Raw genomic sequence first — 19,177 nt, 5'->3', positions numbered from 1 at the left:
GCAGCTGACATTGTGAAATGATGCCCTAAAAATGGGAGATACAGGGTTTTGCCCTGATGTCAGTGATCTATTTATTTATACATTTTCATTGCCACTTTACAACACATTTCAAAATAACAATATAAAGAAACTGTCATTAAATTAAATATGAATTACTTTCTTGCCTCTTTTCCAGATTGTGAAGGAGACCCTGAAGTCCTTCTGAAATACAACTTGTCTTCAATGGTGTTCACTCCTTCTGTTTGGTCACATTCTAAACCCCAACCCCTAAACAAAAACACCCCGAACCCCAACGCTGCCTCCCTCTTGCCCTGGTGAGAGGTTTCCTTCTGTATATCAGTGTCTAACTTTGTCGGTTTATCTTAGATTATTTATACAATGGGCTAGATTTAGCATCTGGTTACACTGGTATATTGTGTGCAAGTTTATTTCATGCTTTTATAGAGAGATTAAATATGGTGTAGTTATAACGTGGGTTTTACTATTGATTCGGCTTCTGTTTAGGTCGTGGTCGAACGACCAATTCGATATGTTCACTGAGACTGAAAAGATATTGCTGGGAAACAATAGTGTGTCCACCAGTCACATCCTGTCAGACCTGAAAACACAAGACTGGATCACGGCTGAGTGAGTGTGTGTTTACAACATTTAGAAACACGCGGAATGGCTTTGTGCTGTCATATTGATATTGAAGTATAGACTCAGGCATGGACCTATAATTCAGCAATAAGCCCAACCTTCAGAATGCAAAGTCCCCTTTTTCCTAAAAGCTGAAATGTTCACTTACCGAATCAAACCTGTTCCTTTTCTCGTACAGGACCCAGACTGTGTTGGTAGAGTTCATTCAGTACCACAGAGAGACTGGACTGTTCATGACTGTCTCTATACTACTGGACAACACACAGACTGACAGGATTCTCTCCACTTTCACCATTCAGTCTTTTCATATCCCGACACCTAGTACTGGACTGCACTTAAACATCACCTTAACGGTAAGAGCACCGGGAGCAGTGCTTCATATTTTCATTCATTCATTCATTGTCTGTAACCTTTTGTCCAGTTCAGGGTCCCGGTGGGTCCGGAGCCAAGGCGGGAACATACCCTGGAGGGGGCTTTTCAGAAGGCTTTATGAACTCAGGGTGGTTAAAATAGGAGTGTGTACATAATCAGTTCTCTTTAGTTTAAGAGATTATTATCATCATCAGTTATGACTCTTCTTTGTTAGAGCATGTTCAACTCTTTAACTGTGAGGAACTCTGAAGATCTGTGTTGTTTTGCTCTAGGCTCTGCTGCTGCTCTTCTCTGTGTGTGTTCTGAGCGCTGAGCTGTGGTCCGCGTTCAGGGCAGGTGTTCAGTACCTGAAGCAGGGCTGCCCTCTCTTTCATCTGCTTTTGGCCCTGCTGTCCTTAGCAACAGCTACGCTGCGTTTTTGTTTCCTGTCCAAGGCCACCTCCTGCCTCACAAACCACATCACCCACCCAGATGCCTTCACTGCCGTCCACAGAGCTGCCCTTCTGTCCGAGACATCCTCCCAGCTCTCAGCACTCTTACTGACCTTACTGCTCCTACAGGTAAAAGAAATAACTTGATCACAAAGAGTAGCATTTCAGTCAAGTAGGGCCTGTTTTTCTTCTCAGAGGCAAAGCATTACTCACATTCTGTTATTTACATTTTATTCTGTCTCACTGCTTCTGCCCTGGTTTGCATTCTCTGATCATTTATCTAGTTTTGTATATTGCTTAAATTGATCTGTTTAGCAGGTAGTGTCGCAGCTACACAGCTCCAGGATCCTGAGGTTGTGGTTCGAGTCCCGCTCCGGGTGACTGTGAGGAGTGTGGTGTGTTCTCCCTGTGTCTGTGTGGGTTTCCTCCGGGTGACTGTCTGTGAGGAGTGTGGTGTGTTCTCTCTGTGTCTGCGTGGGTTTCCTCCGGGTGACTGTCTGTAAGGAGTGTGGTGTGTTCTCTCTGTGTCTGTGTGGGTTTCCTCCGGGTGACTGTCTGTCAGGAGTGTGGTGTGTTCTCTCTGTGTCTGTGTGGGTTTCCTCTGGGTGACTGTCTGTGAGAAGTGTGGTGTGTTCTCTCTGTGTCTGTGTGGGTTTCCTCCGGGTGACTGTCTGTCAGGAGTGTGGTGTGTTCTCTCTGTGTCTGTGTGGGTTTCCTCCGGGTGACTGTCTGTGAGGAGTGTGGTGTGTTCTCTCTGTGTCTGTGTGGGTTTCCTCCGGGTGACTGTCTGTGAGGAGTGTGGTGTGTTCTCTCTGTGTCTGTGTGGGTTTCCTCCGGGTGACTGTCTGTGAGGAGTGTGGTGTGTTCTCCTTGTGTCTGCGTGGGTTTCCTCCGGGTGCTCCCAAAACTGTAAATCTGAAGTCCTATAATGTCTGAAAGATAAATAATGCTGTTGAATACAGGGGGAAACATGGAGTTATCAGAACAGCAAGCTCTATTGTTTAAAAAAAGAACAGTCACCATTCTCAGACAATTTCAAGTTCTATCCTTGTGAATACTTTCAACGTCATAGTTATGAAAAGAGCAGACTGCAATCTGTAGCTCAGTGCAAAAGCCTTGATACTTCATTTTCTTGATGTTTACTTTTCTACGTCAGTTAGATGTAGTTTGTCTCTGGATTGTGACAGTGTTTCATCATAAATGAACAAAACAATAAGTTCATAAACATGGAATACAGTTTTTTACATGCCATTATATTTATATTAGCCAACATTAAAAGTTAAAAATGTTCTTAAATTTTACAGTTGTAGATGTACTGCATATATCTGTTTGTTCTCTACATTTAGTAACACTAGGTAGTATTTTTACCTCAAAATTAGAACTTCAGTATCATTATGATGATTCACTGACCTGTAATTGGGAAAATAGGGCCTCAGTAGTAACTTCTCCAGGCTGACCACTGAAGAAACTGCACTATGTAAAGTTTGGAGGCTGTCAGTATTCGATAGTTGCAGTGATAAATGCTTGGTTGTTTTTTTTTTTTTTTTTTTTGTCTTTTGCAGATGGTGGGCGCTATGAGGTTTGTAAGGAGGTGGGTGGTGTTTGGTAGAGTTCTTCAGAAGGTCTGCACTCAGATGTGTGGAGTCGCCCTTCTCTTTATTCTTCTGCTGCTTCTCTTCTCCCACACAGGCTTCATGGTACTCTCTCTCTCTCTCTCTCTCTCTCTCTCTTATATCAGTGTTTATTTCACAAATAGGCTAGTAATATCGCTATATTTTTTATATGCCCTTTAACATGAAATGTGAAAGAAAAGTACAGGGTGGGCCATTTATATGGATACACCTTAATAAAATGGGAATGGTTGGTGATATTAACTTCCTGTTTGGCACTAATGTTCCTAATGTTCCTAATGTAAACTTCCTAATGTTGGCACATTAGTATATGGGAGGGGGGAAACTTTTCAAGATGGGTGGCCATTTTGAAGACAGCCATTTTGGATCCAACTTTTGTTTTTTCAATGGGAAGAGGGTCATGGGACACATCAAATTTATTGGGAATTTCACAAGAAAAACAATGGTGTGCGTGGTTTTAACGTAACTTTATTCTTTCATGAGTTATTTACAAGTTTCTGACCACTTATAAAATGTGTTCAAAGTGCTCTTCACACTGATAGCAACACCGCAGGAGAAAGGCTAGCACAGGCTTCCAGTATCCGTAGTTTCAGGGTTTTTTTTTGTTGTTGTTTGCATGCTAAATACACTAATAAGATGCTACTGTGATCCAGAACTGATCATCCAACTAAATCAGTATCTGACCTCACTATTAGCAGGTTTTTAACTAAAAATAGACAAAAAAGTGAAGATACATGAAGATACAGGTTTTTTTTGGACAGCAACGATAAAATTCCATATAATGTGGATGTACTTCTTGTTTTTCAGCTCTTCTCAGGTTCAGTAGAGCGTTTTAGCACCATATGGAAATCTAACCAGTCTCTACTGAGTTTACTGAGGGGTCAAAAGGTGCTACATCAACTCTATGAAAGACATCCCGTGCTCGGACCCCTGTACAGTTTCTCTGCATTTGGGGTGGGTTTCTGGTTGCTGGGGCGGCTCTGTGCAGCTGTGTTAGTTCACACTTATAGAACACTGAGAAGAGAAATGTACTGCTCATACCTGGAGCCACAAGATTATGAGATGGTGGAGTTCCTAATCAAGAGACTCAAGCTGTGGATGGGGCTCAGCAAAGCAAAGGAGGTAAACATGTCCTTCACTTTCTTACTGCGGATCATTCATAACCATTTTCTTTTACTTTTCTAACAGTGTGATTTTTCTCATACACATGTTTTTTCAGTTCAGACACAGAGTGAAGTTTGAGGGTATAGAGTCCCCACCTTCCAGATCCTCCCAGTTCTCCAGCTTATCTGTGCCCAACAGTCCCATCAGTCCCGGGATTCCCAACAGTCCAACAGGGTCACGCCTTGCCTCCTCTGCCTCCTCACTGGCCTCTGAGTGCTCCACCCTCTCTGACAGCCCTGACCTCCAGCAGTACCTTCACCGTCTGTTGCCCTCTGTGGACAGCCTCCTGGCTGGCTTTGATCGGGTCAACCAGGTGACCGATGATGTGTTGAACATTGAGTTGCAGCTTCAGGAAGCATGTAGTAGAATAGCAGAGAGAAGAAAAAAGCAGAAAGATCCACAACCACATTCACAAACATCTCAAAACCTATTCAAAGTTGCCCAACCTGAGGAATCTCCCCAAAGTGTGAGACCGAAAACTCTTCAAACTTCTCCTCAGGGTCCTCCTTGGACTCTTCCTCATCGCCGCGGTACACACTCTGAGTCGTCCATACTGGGGCCAGTCACTCAACCCACTGTCCACTCTGGAAAGCAGGCCTGGGAGCAGAGTCAAACAGCAGAGGGGGACATCAGGAGCTTCCCCAGACGTAGAGCTTGGCATTCAGGGTCCTGTCACTCTGCAGACCCCACCCAGAGATCGCCCAAGTCTCTGGACCCGGCCGCTATTCCAGCAAGACCTCGCAGTGAGGAGGGAGACAGGAGTGAAGTTGTTAATGGAGTGCCAATAAAGAGAAGAGCGTGGCATCCTGAGGATTCTGAGATGGAGAAGGACCATGTTTGCCATGTGTATACCACAGAGACCAAAGTTTGTAGCATTGATTAAAAATGCTTTTTCCAAACAAGAACAGTGCAGTGGTGAAAAGAAGACCATGGTGGAACAGAACAGAAAGAATATTTTATGAAATCATACTGAGAGATCACACACCACACACACATTTACAATAATGATAGTGAAAAGAATCATGGCATTTAATAATACTCTCAGTTTGAAAATCCATCTCAATTTGTCTGAGGTATATAACTCCACACTTTTACCCAAGATGCATCTACAATAGTATGTTCTTCCATATAATTAAAGTTTATATTAACAAATACATCTGAACAAATACATTACATGTCATCTCATGCACTCAGAACACAAGGGAAATATAAAAATAACTCTTTCAGGCAACTGTAATATTTCTTATTTGGGATTAAACTTGTGTTCCCTTCTGATAATTCCAATAAATATATTTTTGCTGTTTTATTACATTATTCATTCATTCATTCATTCATTCATTATCTGTAACCCTTATCCAGTTCAGGGTCGCGGTGGGTCCGGAGCCTACCTGGAATCATTGGGCGCAAGGCGGGAATACACCCTGGAGGGGGCATTACATTATTACATTATTGCAAACACTCAAACATTCGTTGTCACATGTACAATCTTGGGGTACACTGTTCCCAAAGCACGGGAAAATTGAAAATCTGTTGGGAAGCTTAGGAACAACTCGTCTGACCACAGGTTTTTGTACGTTAGCTACTGCATTGTTCATTTAATACTTAATGATTACATACAAATATTGTACATTCATACAAAATATTTTAAGTGTTTACACTGAGAGAGTAGAATAATGTTATCCACCCCCTGACCTCATTATCAACATTTCACATCGCGGTTTGCTTGATAGCACCTAAGAAACGCAATCAACATCAAACAAGTTGGAGGTAATATTTGATAAGTGTGGACGCTGTACACAATTTGAGACAACACTTCAGTTCTAACACAGAGGTCAGTCTTTGACCGTACCTGGATTTGATGGAGACTTTTCAACTTTTCTTGCTTTCTTAGCTGTTTACAAAGTTCCATTCGTTTCTCCTTATGTTTTACTCTCAGTTTCCATTTAAATTTCAACACAACCATAAAAGTCACTTCTGAGTTCAGGGTTGAGAGTGGGTACTGAAGTCATCTAATAACAGAGACAGGGACAGGGCTTTGTCACACAGCAGGTGAGAAAAAAGCCCTTACAGACCACTTATAGTGGATGGCATTTAAAGAGCAAATCATTCGCTTCTTATGTATAATTATATACAAAGACATAATTCAAGACACTTTGGCTATTTATCAGTTCTTCATGAACCTTTCACACGATGTAAAGGCCAACTACTATGTACCAATCAGGTAGAAAAATAAAAAGAGGAAACAGAGATCCATGTATTTGTTTAGGCAGCAGTGGTATTAGTCGCGGTGGTTCCAGTGCCTACCTGGAATTATTGGGCGCAAGGCAGGAATACACCCTGGAGGGGGCGCCAGTTCTTCACAGGGCAACACAGACACACACACACATTCACACACTCACACCTACGGACACTTTTGAGTTGCCAATCCACCTACCAACGTGTGTTTTTGGACTGTGGGGAAAAAACCGGAGCACCCAGAGGAAACCCACGCAGACACAGAAAGAACACACCAAACTCCTCACAGACAGTCACCCGGAGGAAACCCACACAGACACAGGGAGAACACATCACACTCCTCACAGACAGTCACCCAGAGGAAACCCACACGGACACGAGCAGAACACACCACACACTCCTCACAGACAGTCACCCGGAGGAAACCCACACAGACACGAGCAGAACACACCACACACTCCTCACAGACAGTCACCCGGAGGAAACCCACACGGACACGAGCAGAACACACCACACACTCCTCACAGACAGTCACCCGGAGGAAACCCACACAGACACAGGGAGAACACACCAACTCCTCACAGACAGTCACCCGGAGGAAACCCACACAGACACAGAGAGAACACACCACACTCCTCACAGACAGCCACCCGGAGGAAACCCACACAGACACAGGGAGAACACACCACACTCCTCACAGACAGTCACCTGGAGGAAACCCACGCAGACACAGGGAGAACACACCACACTCCTCACAGACAGTCACCGGAAGAAACCCACACAGACACAGGGAGAACACACCACACTCCTCACAAACAGTCACCCGGAGTGGGAATCGAACCCATAAATAAATATATTAATAAATAAAAATGAGGATGCGCAAACTAACCAGAGCTCTCAATTTCTTTTTGCTTCAGCATAAAATTGCTAAATCAGGATTATGCATAAGAGTTCTTGTCAGTGTATGCACAGAATCTGGCCTCATACTGGATCATGCAAAACTGCCACTGTGCTAATCTCTATTAATGAATAGAAATACTGTAACTGTCAATGTACATATTATCCATTTGTAACAAAGTTACTAAATCTAACATAAATATAAGCAATATATGTACATATTTATATATTTATATGTGCATATAGTCACATCTTTCAGTGTGTGAGCATGTCATACATAGAACAGTTTAAAGGTGTAGCATGTAGGTGTTCAGAACAGCAATGTGTATCAGTGTGGGGTTATAGACCTGGGGTTTGGTTCAATGTTTCAAGGTCTAGCTGTGATGTTGCACCTATACTAATGCACAGAGTGTACGAGGGTGAAGGCGTGATGGCAGGGTGTGTAGGGTCACTGCTGATGGTGTTTCTTCATTGAGAAGCAGCTGGTGAACAAAGTAGGAATGCATTAAGTGAAGATGCTCTCAATCTGTCAATACTACGGCACTAGAAAGTGACAAGCTGGTCTTTGCTGAGGTTTGTTGTTGTGCCTCCTTTGCCAGTGCTGTGCCGTTGACAGTCCTTGATAAATCCTCCAATATATGAACTCCCAGGAACTCTTTTTACCAATTGTACTTTCTGTTCCTGCTGACACTGTCTAGAGGACATCAGTATTTACTATTCTAAACTAGCCCTTATCACTTATCACATTTAAGCCTGGCCTCTGTAGTTCCTTATCAGTCTGATATAATGAAAAGCTGGATGTTGAGGTGTATAAAAGACTCTGGACTCTAGCAGGTCTCTCAGCCCTTGGGTTCTGTCTACACGAGTGTTCGAAGAAGCAGCCATGATGAAGTGGGCCGTGCTGTTGTGTGCCGTGCTTGCACTTTCTGAGTGCAGCGTCAGGTAAGAACAAGCCTTCCTCACCCTCACTTACTGCAGCACTGCCTCGTCTAGAATAGGGGCAAACTTGTGTCTTGGCCCAGCATGCTAATTAATAAAGGCTTTAATGGAATTCAGGCATGAGGGCATTACTGAGGTTAAGGTACTGATTTTTGACAGTCCAGAGAACTCTGCAATGCTCCATTTGCAGTTGCATCGTTTCATAGTTCAGTGTTTGAAGAGATGTGCGCATCTTGCCAGTGCTTGGAACTGATCATGCTGACCAACTGATATACAGCTGCTCCAGAGTCTCATTTCTTTTGCTTTTCTTTAGATGTTATACTATATAAGATATGTGTACAAAACCCACTAAATATAAGGAGTGTCTAGAAAGTGTTGGGCTTATAGTGTTTGTTGTTTCGATGAGTGAGAGGGCCGCAGTTGCCCACAGGCCACACTTTGTACAAAGATGAAGAACAGGATAATCTTCTTTATAGCATCATGGAGAGTAATGAATTATGCAGATCCAATTTAAGGCTCGATCCATTTACATTTCCCATTATACAGAACAGAGTGATGCACTGAAACCACTCAATTCAAACGTGAACATTAGTTCTACATTCATAAATATGACAATGTGGTATATTTTATTCATGTGGAAATGATGTACACATCTCAACTCAGTTAAGACATTTTACCGTGTACTGGACTCCCCTGTCAAAACTATACACTAATGGATGAATGTTCTCTCTCCTCTGTGTGTGTGTGTGTGTGTGTGTGTGTGTGTGTGTGAAACAGGGTTTCTCTGATCAAGGGGAAAAGTGCCCGTGATGCTCTGGAGGAGAAGGGGCTGTGGAATGAGTACAGGCTGAAGTACCCCTACAATCCAATGGCCAAGTTCGGCCAGAGCTATGCCGTCGGTTATGAGTCCATGACCAACGACGCTGACGTAAGCAAATGCTTTAACCCCTTAGACCCTATATTTTTTTCTTCTTAAAGCAGCCAAAGCAGCTATTGCTGACAGAAACATTCAACTTTACACAGACAGAATAGAATAGAAAAGAGGAGGGTGCTCTGGATCAGTTCCAGGAGTCTAACGCTGCCACGTGTGAGATTGATGACTAACAGCTACCAATTAATACTCATTTCTTTACAAATGCTGGATCTTTATTAGCCTCTACATCAGTGGTTAGTCTTGTAGTGAGAATTTTATTATTGCTTTGGAGTGGGATTGTCAGTGGTTGCATGACATAGGGTTAAATAATGCTGTTTCAGCAGCAATACAATACACATTTTTAACATGAAAAGAATATCAGCCATTCTTTCCTGCTACTGCAAACGATTAGAGAACCAGTGGTAACACTAATGTCCCTTCTCCGCTCTCCAGATGTCCTACTATGGAGTGATCTCCATTGGTACTCCTCCTCAGTCCTTCCTGGTCATCTTTGACACTGGCTCCTCCAACCTCTGGGTTCCCTCTGACTACTGTGGCAGCGCTGCCTGCAGTGAGTATACCCTCCTGTCCAGCTACCACACCTTTCTGTAACTCACTCGAGTAGAACAAGAAAACTATCACATTGCTACATGTCCCTTTCAGACAACCATCACAAGTTCAACCCATCCCTGTCCAGCACTTTCAAGAGCACTAACCAGCCTCTGTCTATCTATTATGGCACTGGCAGCATGACCGGCTTCCTGGGATATGACACTGTTGGAGTAAGTACTTCCGCAAAGCTATAACACACTTATTAATACGGTAAGATTAACACTTACACGTAAGCTGCTGTGGTTCTCCTGGCTTTGCCCTTTGCCTCATGAGTTGCACTCTTGTTTCTCTTCTGTCCAGGTTGGAGGTATCCAGGTCCCTCATCAGATTTTTGGACTGAGTCAAACCGAGGCTCCCTTCATGGCTTACATGAAAGCTGATGGAATTCTGGGTCTGGCTTACCCTCGTCTGTCTTCTGCTGGTGCTCAGCCTGTCTTTGACAACATGGTCCAGCAGGGTCTGGTGCAGGACTACTTCTCTGTCTACCTGAGCAGGTAAATGCTCTCCACTGTTAATACATTTAACATCAGCGAACACGTTTATTCATAACATTTTCCTTGTTCAAAGCGTATCTTATTTTTTAAAAATCACCTGCCCAAAGTGTAGTTGCTTGCTTCCCTCAGTATGCATCAATATCATGTTGACTGACAGTGGGAAAGGTCAAAATTACCTGGAATAATATACTCCTACTATATTCCATCATTCTCCTGAACATTTTCTTGCTCCAATAGTGACTCGGTTACTTCAAAGGAAAAAGAAACTATAATTAATTCTGATAGATTTTCAAAGACGTTCTCCCTTTGACTGCTACAATGGTCCTACTCTGAGGCTGGACTGGGGCTTGATCTCGGCACCTTGCAAAATGTACAACTTAAAAGTACCTCTCTGTAATTGTTACCATCACAATATTTATGTAAAATTTATATTTTATAAACTGCAACATGAGCTGAAGACACAAATTGCTCTGTAGTTTCTGACTGACCAAGTTCAGCCCCTTTTATAGGGGTGGCCATGTTTAAAATATATTTACCACAGAATCTCAGACACATACAGACCACTAGGTGTCAGTACAATGGCTGCTTCATAATATGAAAAAGAATATTTATTGAGAAAATGTCTGATCGCTCCTAAGATCTGGTTTAAAAGATCCAGATCTTGAGTGTGGTCTTGATTAAATCTTCATTTAAATAATCACATATTGTTTATTGTTTCTAGCAAATCTCAGACTGGCAGTGAGGTTATTTTTGGTGGAACCAACCCCAATCACTACACTGGCTCTCTGATCTGGGTCCCTCTGTCCTCTGAGACCTACTGGCAGATCACCATGGACAGGTAACCCAACCTAAGGGCACATCATACATACAAAATTATAGCATTATAAATGTATTACATTAATTCGGCCATCTTTAATTAACCCCTATAGCACCAGTCTGATCTGGTGCTGGTTTTTATACTGACCACTGATGGTATGAATGTTTTTGTTGTTGGTTTCGTCCAGTATCACTGTTAATGGTCAGGTTGTTGCTTGTAATGGAGGATGTCAGGCTATCGTGGACACCGGCACCTCTCTGATCGTTGGTCCCAACAGTGACATCGCTAGCCTTAACAGCTATGTGGGAGCCACAACTTCCAACGGGGACGTGAGTACTACGATAAGAAATGTTTCAGGAATACTCAGAATAGTCTCATTAAATTCATGTTTTTGAGAAAATATATATAAAATATACTAATTACATTCTATATAAATATGATTTTGAATAGACACTAACAGGTGGGAATTATTTTTTTCATTTTCATCTTCTTTCAGGCTGTTGTGAACTGCAACAACATTGCTAGCATGCCAGTGGTCAGCTTTAACATCAACGGCCACTCTTTCACCCTGCCTGCCTCTGCCTACACCAGACAGGTCAGTACCACTCCGTTACAGAAATCACACAAACTCTAACATTCAGAGGAAAGCAACTAAGAATATTTTCTCAGCCGCGTGTTTTCAATTTAATAGATTTACTTTAATATTTCATGAATCAGTTTCGGAATATGTTTTGATGATAGTAAAGGAATGATGATTTGATGACTGTTACACTAGTTCATTTCAGGACCGTACTCTCTAACAAAATCAAGTCTTTGAAGCGCTCTTACAATATTCTTTAAAATTACAAGGGCGTTAGTTTTTAGGGTCGCAGAATCTAATCAGCTCGTATCATCTCTAACATTATATATACATCGCACACCAAAATCAAATGTGGGCAAGCATTAAGGGGATGTCGCTCATTAGGTGGGGGTTTGTGTATGTCACCACCCCAATGCACAATTAGTATATACCATGTGCAGTGACAATAAAACCTTTGCATCTTATGTATCAGCACTGCTTTGCTCTTGCTAAATTTTTTAGTTTTTGAGCTTCAGGCAAAAACAAGCCCCACCCCCCCAAAAAAAAGAGTATGACCCAAGAAGATTGTTTGTGAACTCAGTACTTTTTGGAAATCCTTTATAGTAAGACGGGACGAGATGTGAAATTGTATCATTTCAAGCTTGTTTGTTTGTTTGTGTTCTACAGTCTTATTACTATGGCTGCCGTACTGGTTTTGGCAATGGTGGCTCTGACCTGTGGATCCTGGGAGATGTGTTCATTAGAGAGTACTACACCATCTTCAACAGAGGAACCAACTCCGTGGGTCTGGCCAAGGCTGTGTAAACTCACTCTGATTACATCTGTAGATCATATCCATAACCACCACAGCACTTCAGCTGAAGAGGTTAATATTCCACACAGTGAGAGTGATAAAATGGGCCGCTTAAACTAAATAAAATCTTCTGCTTTAATGCATTCAATGTGAATGTTTCATTGATTTCGTTTTATTGACATCTTGCTATTAAATTATCATATAAACACATTACTATAAAGTAAAACGTGGAATAGACCAGTTTACAGATCCTGGGTTCAGCCCCTTCACAGTTAGTAGGAAGGATGACCATATTAGGACAGATGATGAAAGACCACTCTACTTATCCTGATTTATACTGACAACTGAATTATTATTCATTCATTCATTCATTATCTGTAACCCCTTATCCAGTTCAGGGTCACGGTGGGTCCAGAGCCTACCTGGAATCATTGGGTGCAAGGCGGGAACACACCCTGGAGGGGGTGCCAGTCCTTCACAGGGCAACACAAACATTCACTCACACACACACACTCACACCTACGGACACTTCTGAGTCGCCAGTCCACCTACCAACGTGTGTTTCTGGACTGTGGGAGGAAACCGGAACACCCGGAGGAAACCCACGCAGACACAGGGAGAACACACCACACTCCTCACAGACAGTCATCCGGAGCGGGAATTGAACCCACAACCTCAAGGTCCCTGGAGCTGTGTGACTGCGACACTACCTGCTGCACCACCGTGCCGCTCTTGAATTATTATTATGATGTTAAAATATTTCATAACATTTAGAAATACTAAAATATGGACACCACCAGTGTATTTTAAAAACACTTTTTTTCAATATTTAAATGTTTTGGGGCAGCAACAAATCATAAAATTAATAATAATATACCTATATATTATATTACTGTCATATGAAGATTAAGATAAATTTACCCAGGTGTAGAGTCACAGTTTCAGAACAGAATAATTTTAATTGTCAGCTTGCATCAAAACTCAGGTTTAATATTATTTAGAACAAACTGCAAATAAATTATTAATAAAAAAATACATAAATAAATATTTGGAAAATAATTCTTTCCAAAACATGTATGATTTCATTCCTCCACTAGATGGGGCTGTAGTTACACAGTGTGTGAGTGTAAGCCTGCACCTCCATCTCTCAGCTGTTCCACCGGGTGCCAAGAAAAAGCTGCAAATGCTTTCACAACTGAGTACACTTTCACACGTAGCTTCGAAATGCCAGCATTAGAAAAGCATCTGTTTGCAGGGCAGCACAGGGGCAGTCTCCAGGGCGCCTGGGGTTTGTCGGTGATGCCCAGTCGCTTCCCTTTATCAAATAGTACAACAAACTGGCTGTAAATACCCCATCATGTCTGGGGTACGGATGGATGGCACTCTGCTGCACAAAAAAAGGAGCACTTTCATACCTGTTTAACCGGTGTGTTTCTGAATGCAGCGCACGGTGAGCCGATGCCCATCAGAACTTTGTACCTAGTCATTCAAACTGTTTTATCCCTGTAACTGTTTAGACCGTATGTGCAGGGCCTTTCTCGACTAATGACAGTCTCAGTAAGAGGATTAGAGAGGGAGCTTTAGCACTGTGGCTGCAGGGAAAGAGTCGGTCTGTACTCTCTCTCTCTCTCTCTCTCATTCTGCATTATGTAAGAGCGCAGAGGCAGAGGATGCAGACGTGATGTAACAGTAGCAGAGAGTATATCCTGCCCCGTCCCTGTATAACCCTCCTCGCCAGCCTCAGCACACTTCCTGCCATCTGTCTGCCTCATATTCCCTCTCTCTCTCTCTCCCAACTTCACCCCTTCAGGCTGTGGAAGCCCCTCTGGGCCTAATCTCCTTACTGCAAATAGAGACTCAGCCTCCATTGCCCTAAAGTGCTGCACTTGGCTCCTGACATCACTAATGCTTCTGCGGTGGAATGCAATCAAATCCTCACAGAAGTGTTCCAACATGTGGTCACAAACATCAGGCCGCAAAGCTTGGGACCGTGTCAGAAACCTCATAGTAACTCAGTGGTTGACGCTGTGTAAAAAGTCTTGTTTTTATCAGCATCGAGTCAGTGAGAACGTGACCTGCTTTAGCACACACTGGGCCTCCTCGTGGTCAGCTACGGCAGGAACATGACAGCCAAGACCGGGGCGCTTTATTTACAGGGTGTCCAAGCTTAGCTGTCTTATTTTTGCTTTGCCTAAACTGCCCTCTCTCCCTCCCTCTCTCTCTCTCGCTGGATGACCTGATCAAAAAAATCCCCTTTTCCTCTGTAGTTGGCCCACGTGGTCTTCATCATCTCCTTTTTCTTCATCCACATGGCTCTAAGTTCTGAGTGGTTTGAAGATTCTGATTCCCCGCAGCCTTGTCCCTGTGCGTTCCAGCGTTCTTGCTTCACACACTTCTCTCCGCAGCGTGTCCTCACCTGACCCTCACAAGTGGAGCCAAGGACTCGAGGCTTGGAGGGGCGGGCTCTTACGTAAGGGGCTTTTGCATGTGCGTAGTTCTAAATGAGTGAGAGGGAGTGTGTGTGTGTGTGTGCACAAGTGAGAGGGGGAGAGTGAGGGAGAGGGGGACAAATTGAGAGAGAGAGAGAAACTGCTGTCAGATTCAATTCATTTCTGATTGTTTGGAAGCAGGAGGAGGGAGGAGTGGCTGCACGCCCCCACTTTCTGCTTTCACTCACACAGTGGAGTAGTGTACACTTACTGTGTACAAGCCAATGTTTATTTTAAATATATATGCACACACACACACACACACACACACACACACACACACACACACAAACACAAACAAACATCTGTTTGTTGATGCCTACTCCAACGTTTCTGAAACAGTGTCTCAATAGAGGACTATCCCTCACTGCTGCAGTAATAGTCTCCTTCTGTTTTGATGAAATGTTGAATCTTGCTGTTTGGATTTGATTACATTCAGACAGAGCGCATCACTCAGGTCAGACTGGTGTTGAATGATTGGTTCTGGATCAGAAATGTGGCTCCAGTTTATCCCAAAGGTTTTGGGTGGTACTACATCCCTCTAGAGAACAATGAGAGAGAGAGAGAGGGAGAGAGAGAGAGAGAGAGAGAGAGAGAGAGAGAAAGAGAAAGAAAGAGAAAGAAAAAGATAGAGAGAGAGAAAGAGAGAGACAGAGAGAAACAGAGACAGAGAGAAAGAGAGACTGAGAAAGAGAGAGAGACAGAGAGAGAGAGAGAGAGAAAGAAAAAGATAGAGAGAGAAAGAGAGAGACAGAGAGAAACAGAGACTGAGAGAAAGAGAGAGACTGAGAAAGAGAGAGAGAGAGAAAGAGAGAGAGAGCGAGCTATCTACAGACCACCGCTGAGAAGGAACCTATAGACACTCACTGTGGGGAATGGTGACCTAAGGTTCAAATGCAGTGTGGCGTGGTCCAATTGCGTTAAGTGCGTTTTATGCAAATATTATATTCACGTTTCCAGCCGAAAAGGCGTAAACACAGACTTTAAAGTTTTAAAAATTGAGCAAATAAAATGTAAAAAAAAGGCATTGAGTGATGTCAGAGCGAATCTGTGTGTCTTACTAAAACAAACATGTGGTCTTGTAACTAACATACTCACTCACAGTGAGGAACTGTACCAAAGGGGGCGCTATTTCTCTCACACTCACTCACATTCAGAACCACCTCCACAAGGGGGTGCTATTGTGCTTCGTGTCCTGGGTTTCTGAGCTGGAATTAGTACTCAGATTAACTCCCTCTGATTGGACACTGCGAGGGTCAGTGACTGGGTGAGGTTTGACTGACAGCGTGATATCACTGTCTACGAACCCGAATATTAATTGCTGAATAAACTAGTATCTGAACAAAGACAGGAGTAGTACTTGCTTATTGGTGTGTGATGTGTGTACCTGAAACTACTGCACAGCTGGCAGTGACGCTTGCTTGCTCCACAATATTCTGCTGAAAACTGAGAGAGAGAGAGAGAGAGAGAGAGTAAGGAGAGAGGGTAGTCAAGGGCAGAGAGAGAGAGAGAGGCTGGGCACGATGCAGGCAGTAGGAAGGGAGGGGCAGGGAGGCAGGGTTTTCATACTGCGTTCTGATTGGCTGGCTGGAAAGCTGCCTTTATGAGCTCACACGCTCCACAACAGCTTCAGCCCACACGAGGACTGAGACTGGGCCTCACTCGGCCACTGCTGTGGACGTTAGCGTTGGAGAGCCTCTGTTCCCAAAGCAGAGGAACAATCATTCATTCAGTCATTCTCAGAAATAAACAAAAATAAATAAATAAAATCTGAAATAGCATCAAACAGCCAAAGACGTGCACAGATCTCTCATCTGGAGGCGCTGGTGCTCACTTGATTCCAATATCTGCATCACACCTACATGAAGAAAGCATGTTAACAACACAGTTTTGAGCATCAACCACTGGAAAGACACACGTGGAGATGATGTGCACGTCGGACACTGGCGGCCATGAGCTTCAGTCCATTCAAATAAATGCTCATGCAGAATCAATTCCACCATTTCCAATGTAGTCTAAAAATTGATGAACACGCACCCACGCCTCTGAAAGTTCATGATCTCTATCAGCAGAGGGCAACAGTCAGTCAGAACGTGACCAGCTTCACAGCCACTTGGCTGACCTTCCTTTCTCCTTCAGCAGTTCAATATAATTCAATTTGTACCCATTGGTTATATCACTCTTGTTCGGTTAAGGCAGAGTGTACAGATTTTTCACAGCCTCTTCAGCATAAATTAAAAGGTGATGTCGCTTGTTCCAGGCAGAACCAGCGCCCGTGGACCCCACTGCAGCATGTTCTCTTTCTAATAACGATCAAACCACACGTACAGCACAGAGACGTCACGTCAGAGAAGAGAAGGAGTAGGAGAAAGCAGAGGCAGGCTGGAAGAATGGATGTATATATAAATATAAATATAATAAACCATCTGCACATATTGTGATGTGTGGAAACGTGGAGGCCCAGGAGCTGTGGAATGTGTGGCCTGCGTGGTGCTGGCTCCAGGACCGCAGCTCGTCCACTGCTAGAGGTGTGTATGGAGGGCAAATAAGTACAACGTTCCCCTACAACACAAGGATGTATCTCTCATTTCCCCTTAAGCTTGGCACATCTCACGTTGGTAGAGGGTGGATGGAGCTTTCGTTAAGTCATTAGGTTTGTTATGAATATTAGAGCTTAGTGCAAACACTTTTAAATAAACGCTGGTGAAACGGCCAACACCTTGGACAAGTACCGCAGCCCAACCCCAAAGTCCAGCAAACTGACACCAGAGCGGGGAAAGGAAACGCAAATGTGGAGGGTGGGGGGGTGGGGGGGACGTGGCAATAACAGACCAGGGAGTCCGGGATGTAAATTTAGTCACATATTTATTACATAAATATATAGTAAAATAGACCAGCGACAATTACCATAAAAATATCTTCCTTTAAAATCCTGACCATAAACAAAGAATTGGAAAATCACACATTGACATTTACAAACACGCTGATTGTCTGGACCTGTCATAAGCAGCCCACCACAAAAACCTGACATCACACCACCCACTGGACTCTTATTGGAGGAAAGGGTGGATGTAGAGGCATTGGGGGGTGGAGGGATGGTGGTCGTCAGGGTGATGGAGGTGGGGCGGAGTGGGTGGTGTGAGAGGAGATCACAGTAAATATTCGGAGGTTTTGTGTGTGTAGTTTTGAGAGTGTGTGTGTGTGTGTGAGTGTGTGTGTTTTGTTTGTTTTGCCAGAGCTTGCATATAAGCCGTCCCGTGTTTTACTGCGTACTCTCTCTGCATGCCTGCGCTGAGTGGGAATTGATTCTAAACACTGTTCCTTGACTGCTTTACTGCACCCTGGAGACTGGGGCACTTGCTGTGGCTGAATCTGGCCATCGGTCAGCGCCGTGAAGGCCACCACACTGGAGTCTTTAAGAGTGAGATATCTGCACTTGCCTCGGGATTGTTCCTCTAAAGTGAGCGTTTAGCCACCACTGTGGTTTAGGATCACTACGCCATAGCTGACTCTACACTAACGCCGTGCTCAGGTGTTTTGATGTTGGCTGTGTGCCACTTGCATGGCCTTTTAATGATTTCCTATAGAGAGTACTGTGTACAAGTCAGAGGCCACCATTTATTTATTTAATTTCCAGTCAAATCTATTTATTCCTTCAGATATTTATGAGGAGATCTAAAAATCACCAGTTTTTAAGAAGGATCTTTGAATCTATGGGTAAACACAGATTTTAAAATCTGGTTTTGGTATCTGTGTGAACTCTATCCAATGTGATTTCAGCATAAATACCATCACCGATGGAAATTAAATAAACGAAGAGCCCTCTAAAGCTCTCGCGGATTGGCATCAAAGTGTTGGGTTTCCTCATATTACAGGGACTTCTACTGACTGTCACAGTCCTACCACTTCCAACTAATCACCTATCAGCTGACAGCATAAGCCTGTGATTGGTCAGGACCCCTGAGTGACTGTGAAGAACATGCCTTCTTTTCCCAGCCGCCTCAGAGATCACAGTGAAGTGAGCAGCATGGACAGAGAGGAGTGAGGACGAAAACACAACAACAAAATAAAAAAAAACATTAGCATTCAAACCTTCCGAACAGTAGTAGTAGACTAGTATTAGTTGAAGTAGCAATGGTAGTTACAGTGTTTGCAATAGCTTCTGCTTGTT

At 43.4% G+C, this 19,177-nt stretch overlaps 2 protein-coding genes across 2 annotated transcripts in view; both read left to right on the top strand.

Annotated features, from left to right (window-relative positions):
- Window positions 1–5,120, top strand: part of pkd1b (polycystic kidney disease 1b) — a 33,641-nt gene extending 28,521 nt beyond the window's left edge. Inside the window, exons 36-42 of the mRNA XM_066663021.1 lie at window positions 176–314; window positions 505–627; window positions 818–992; window positions 1,284–1,571; window positions 3,005–3,139; window positions 3,881–4,195; window positions 4,293–5,120. Of these exons, the coding sequence (XP_066519118.1) occupies window positions 176–314; window positions 505–627; window positions 818–992; window positions 1,284–1,571; window positions 3,005–3,139; window positions 3,881–4,195; window positions 4,293–5,120 (2,003 nt within the window). The remainder of the gene's footprint in view (window positions 1–175; window positions 315–504; window positions 628–817; window positions 993–1,283; window positions 1,572–3,004; window positions 3,140–3,880; window positions 4,196–4,292) is intronic.
- Window positions 5,121–8,252: 3,132 nt separating this feature from the next.
- LOC136691040 (pepsin A-like) lies at window positions 8,253–12,528 on the top strand. Its single transcript, XM_066663293.1, has 9 exons — window positions 8,253–8,311; window positions 9,086–9,236; window positions 9,675–9,792; window positions 9,885–10,003; window positions 10,134–10,327; window positions 11,049–11,165; window positions 11,332–11,473; window positions 11,641–11,739; window positions 12,391–12,528. Exons 1-9 carry the CDS (start codon window positions 8,253–8,255, stop codon window positions 12,526–12,528), a joined length of 1,137 nt encoding a protein of 378 aa, XP_066519390.1.
- Window positions 12,529–19,177: the final 6,649 nt, after the last annotated feature.

The sequence above is a fragment of the Hoplias malabaricus genome, chromosome 3 (assembly GCF_029633855.1).
Source record: "Hoplias malabaricus isolate fHopMal1 chromosome 3, fHopMal1.hap1, whole genome shotgun sequence".
NCBI lineage: Eukaryota > Metazoa > Chordata > Actinopteri > Characiformes > Erythrinidae > Hoplias > Hoplias malabaricus.
Note: the sequence above shows the minus strand (reverse complement) of the source record. Positions and strands in the feature narration are given on the sequence as shown.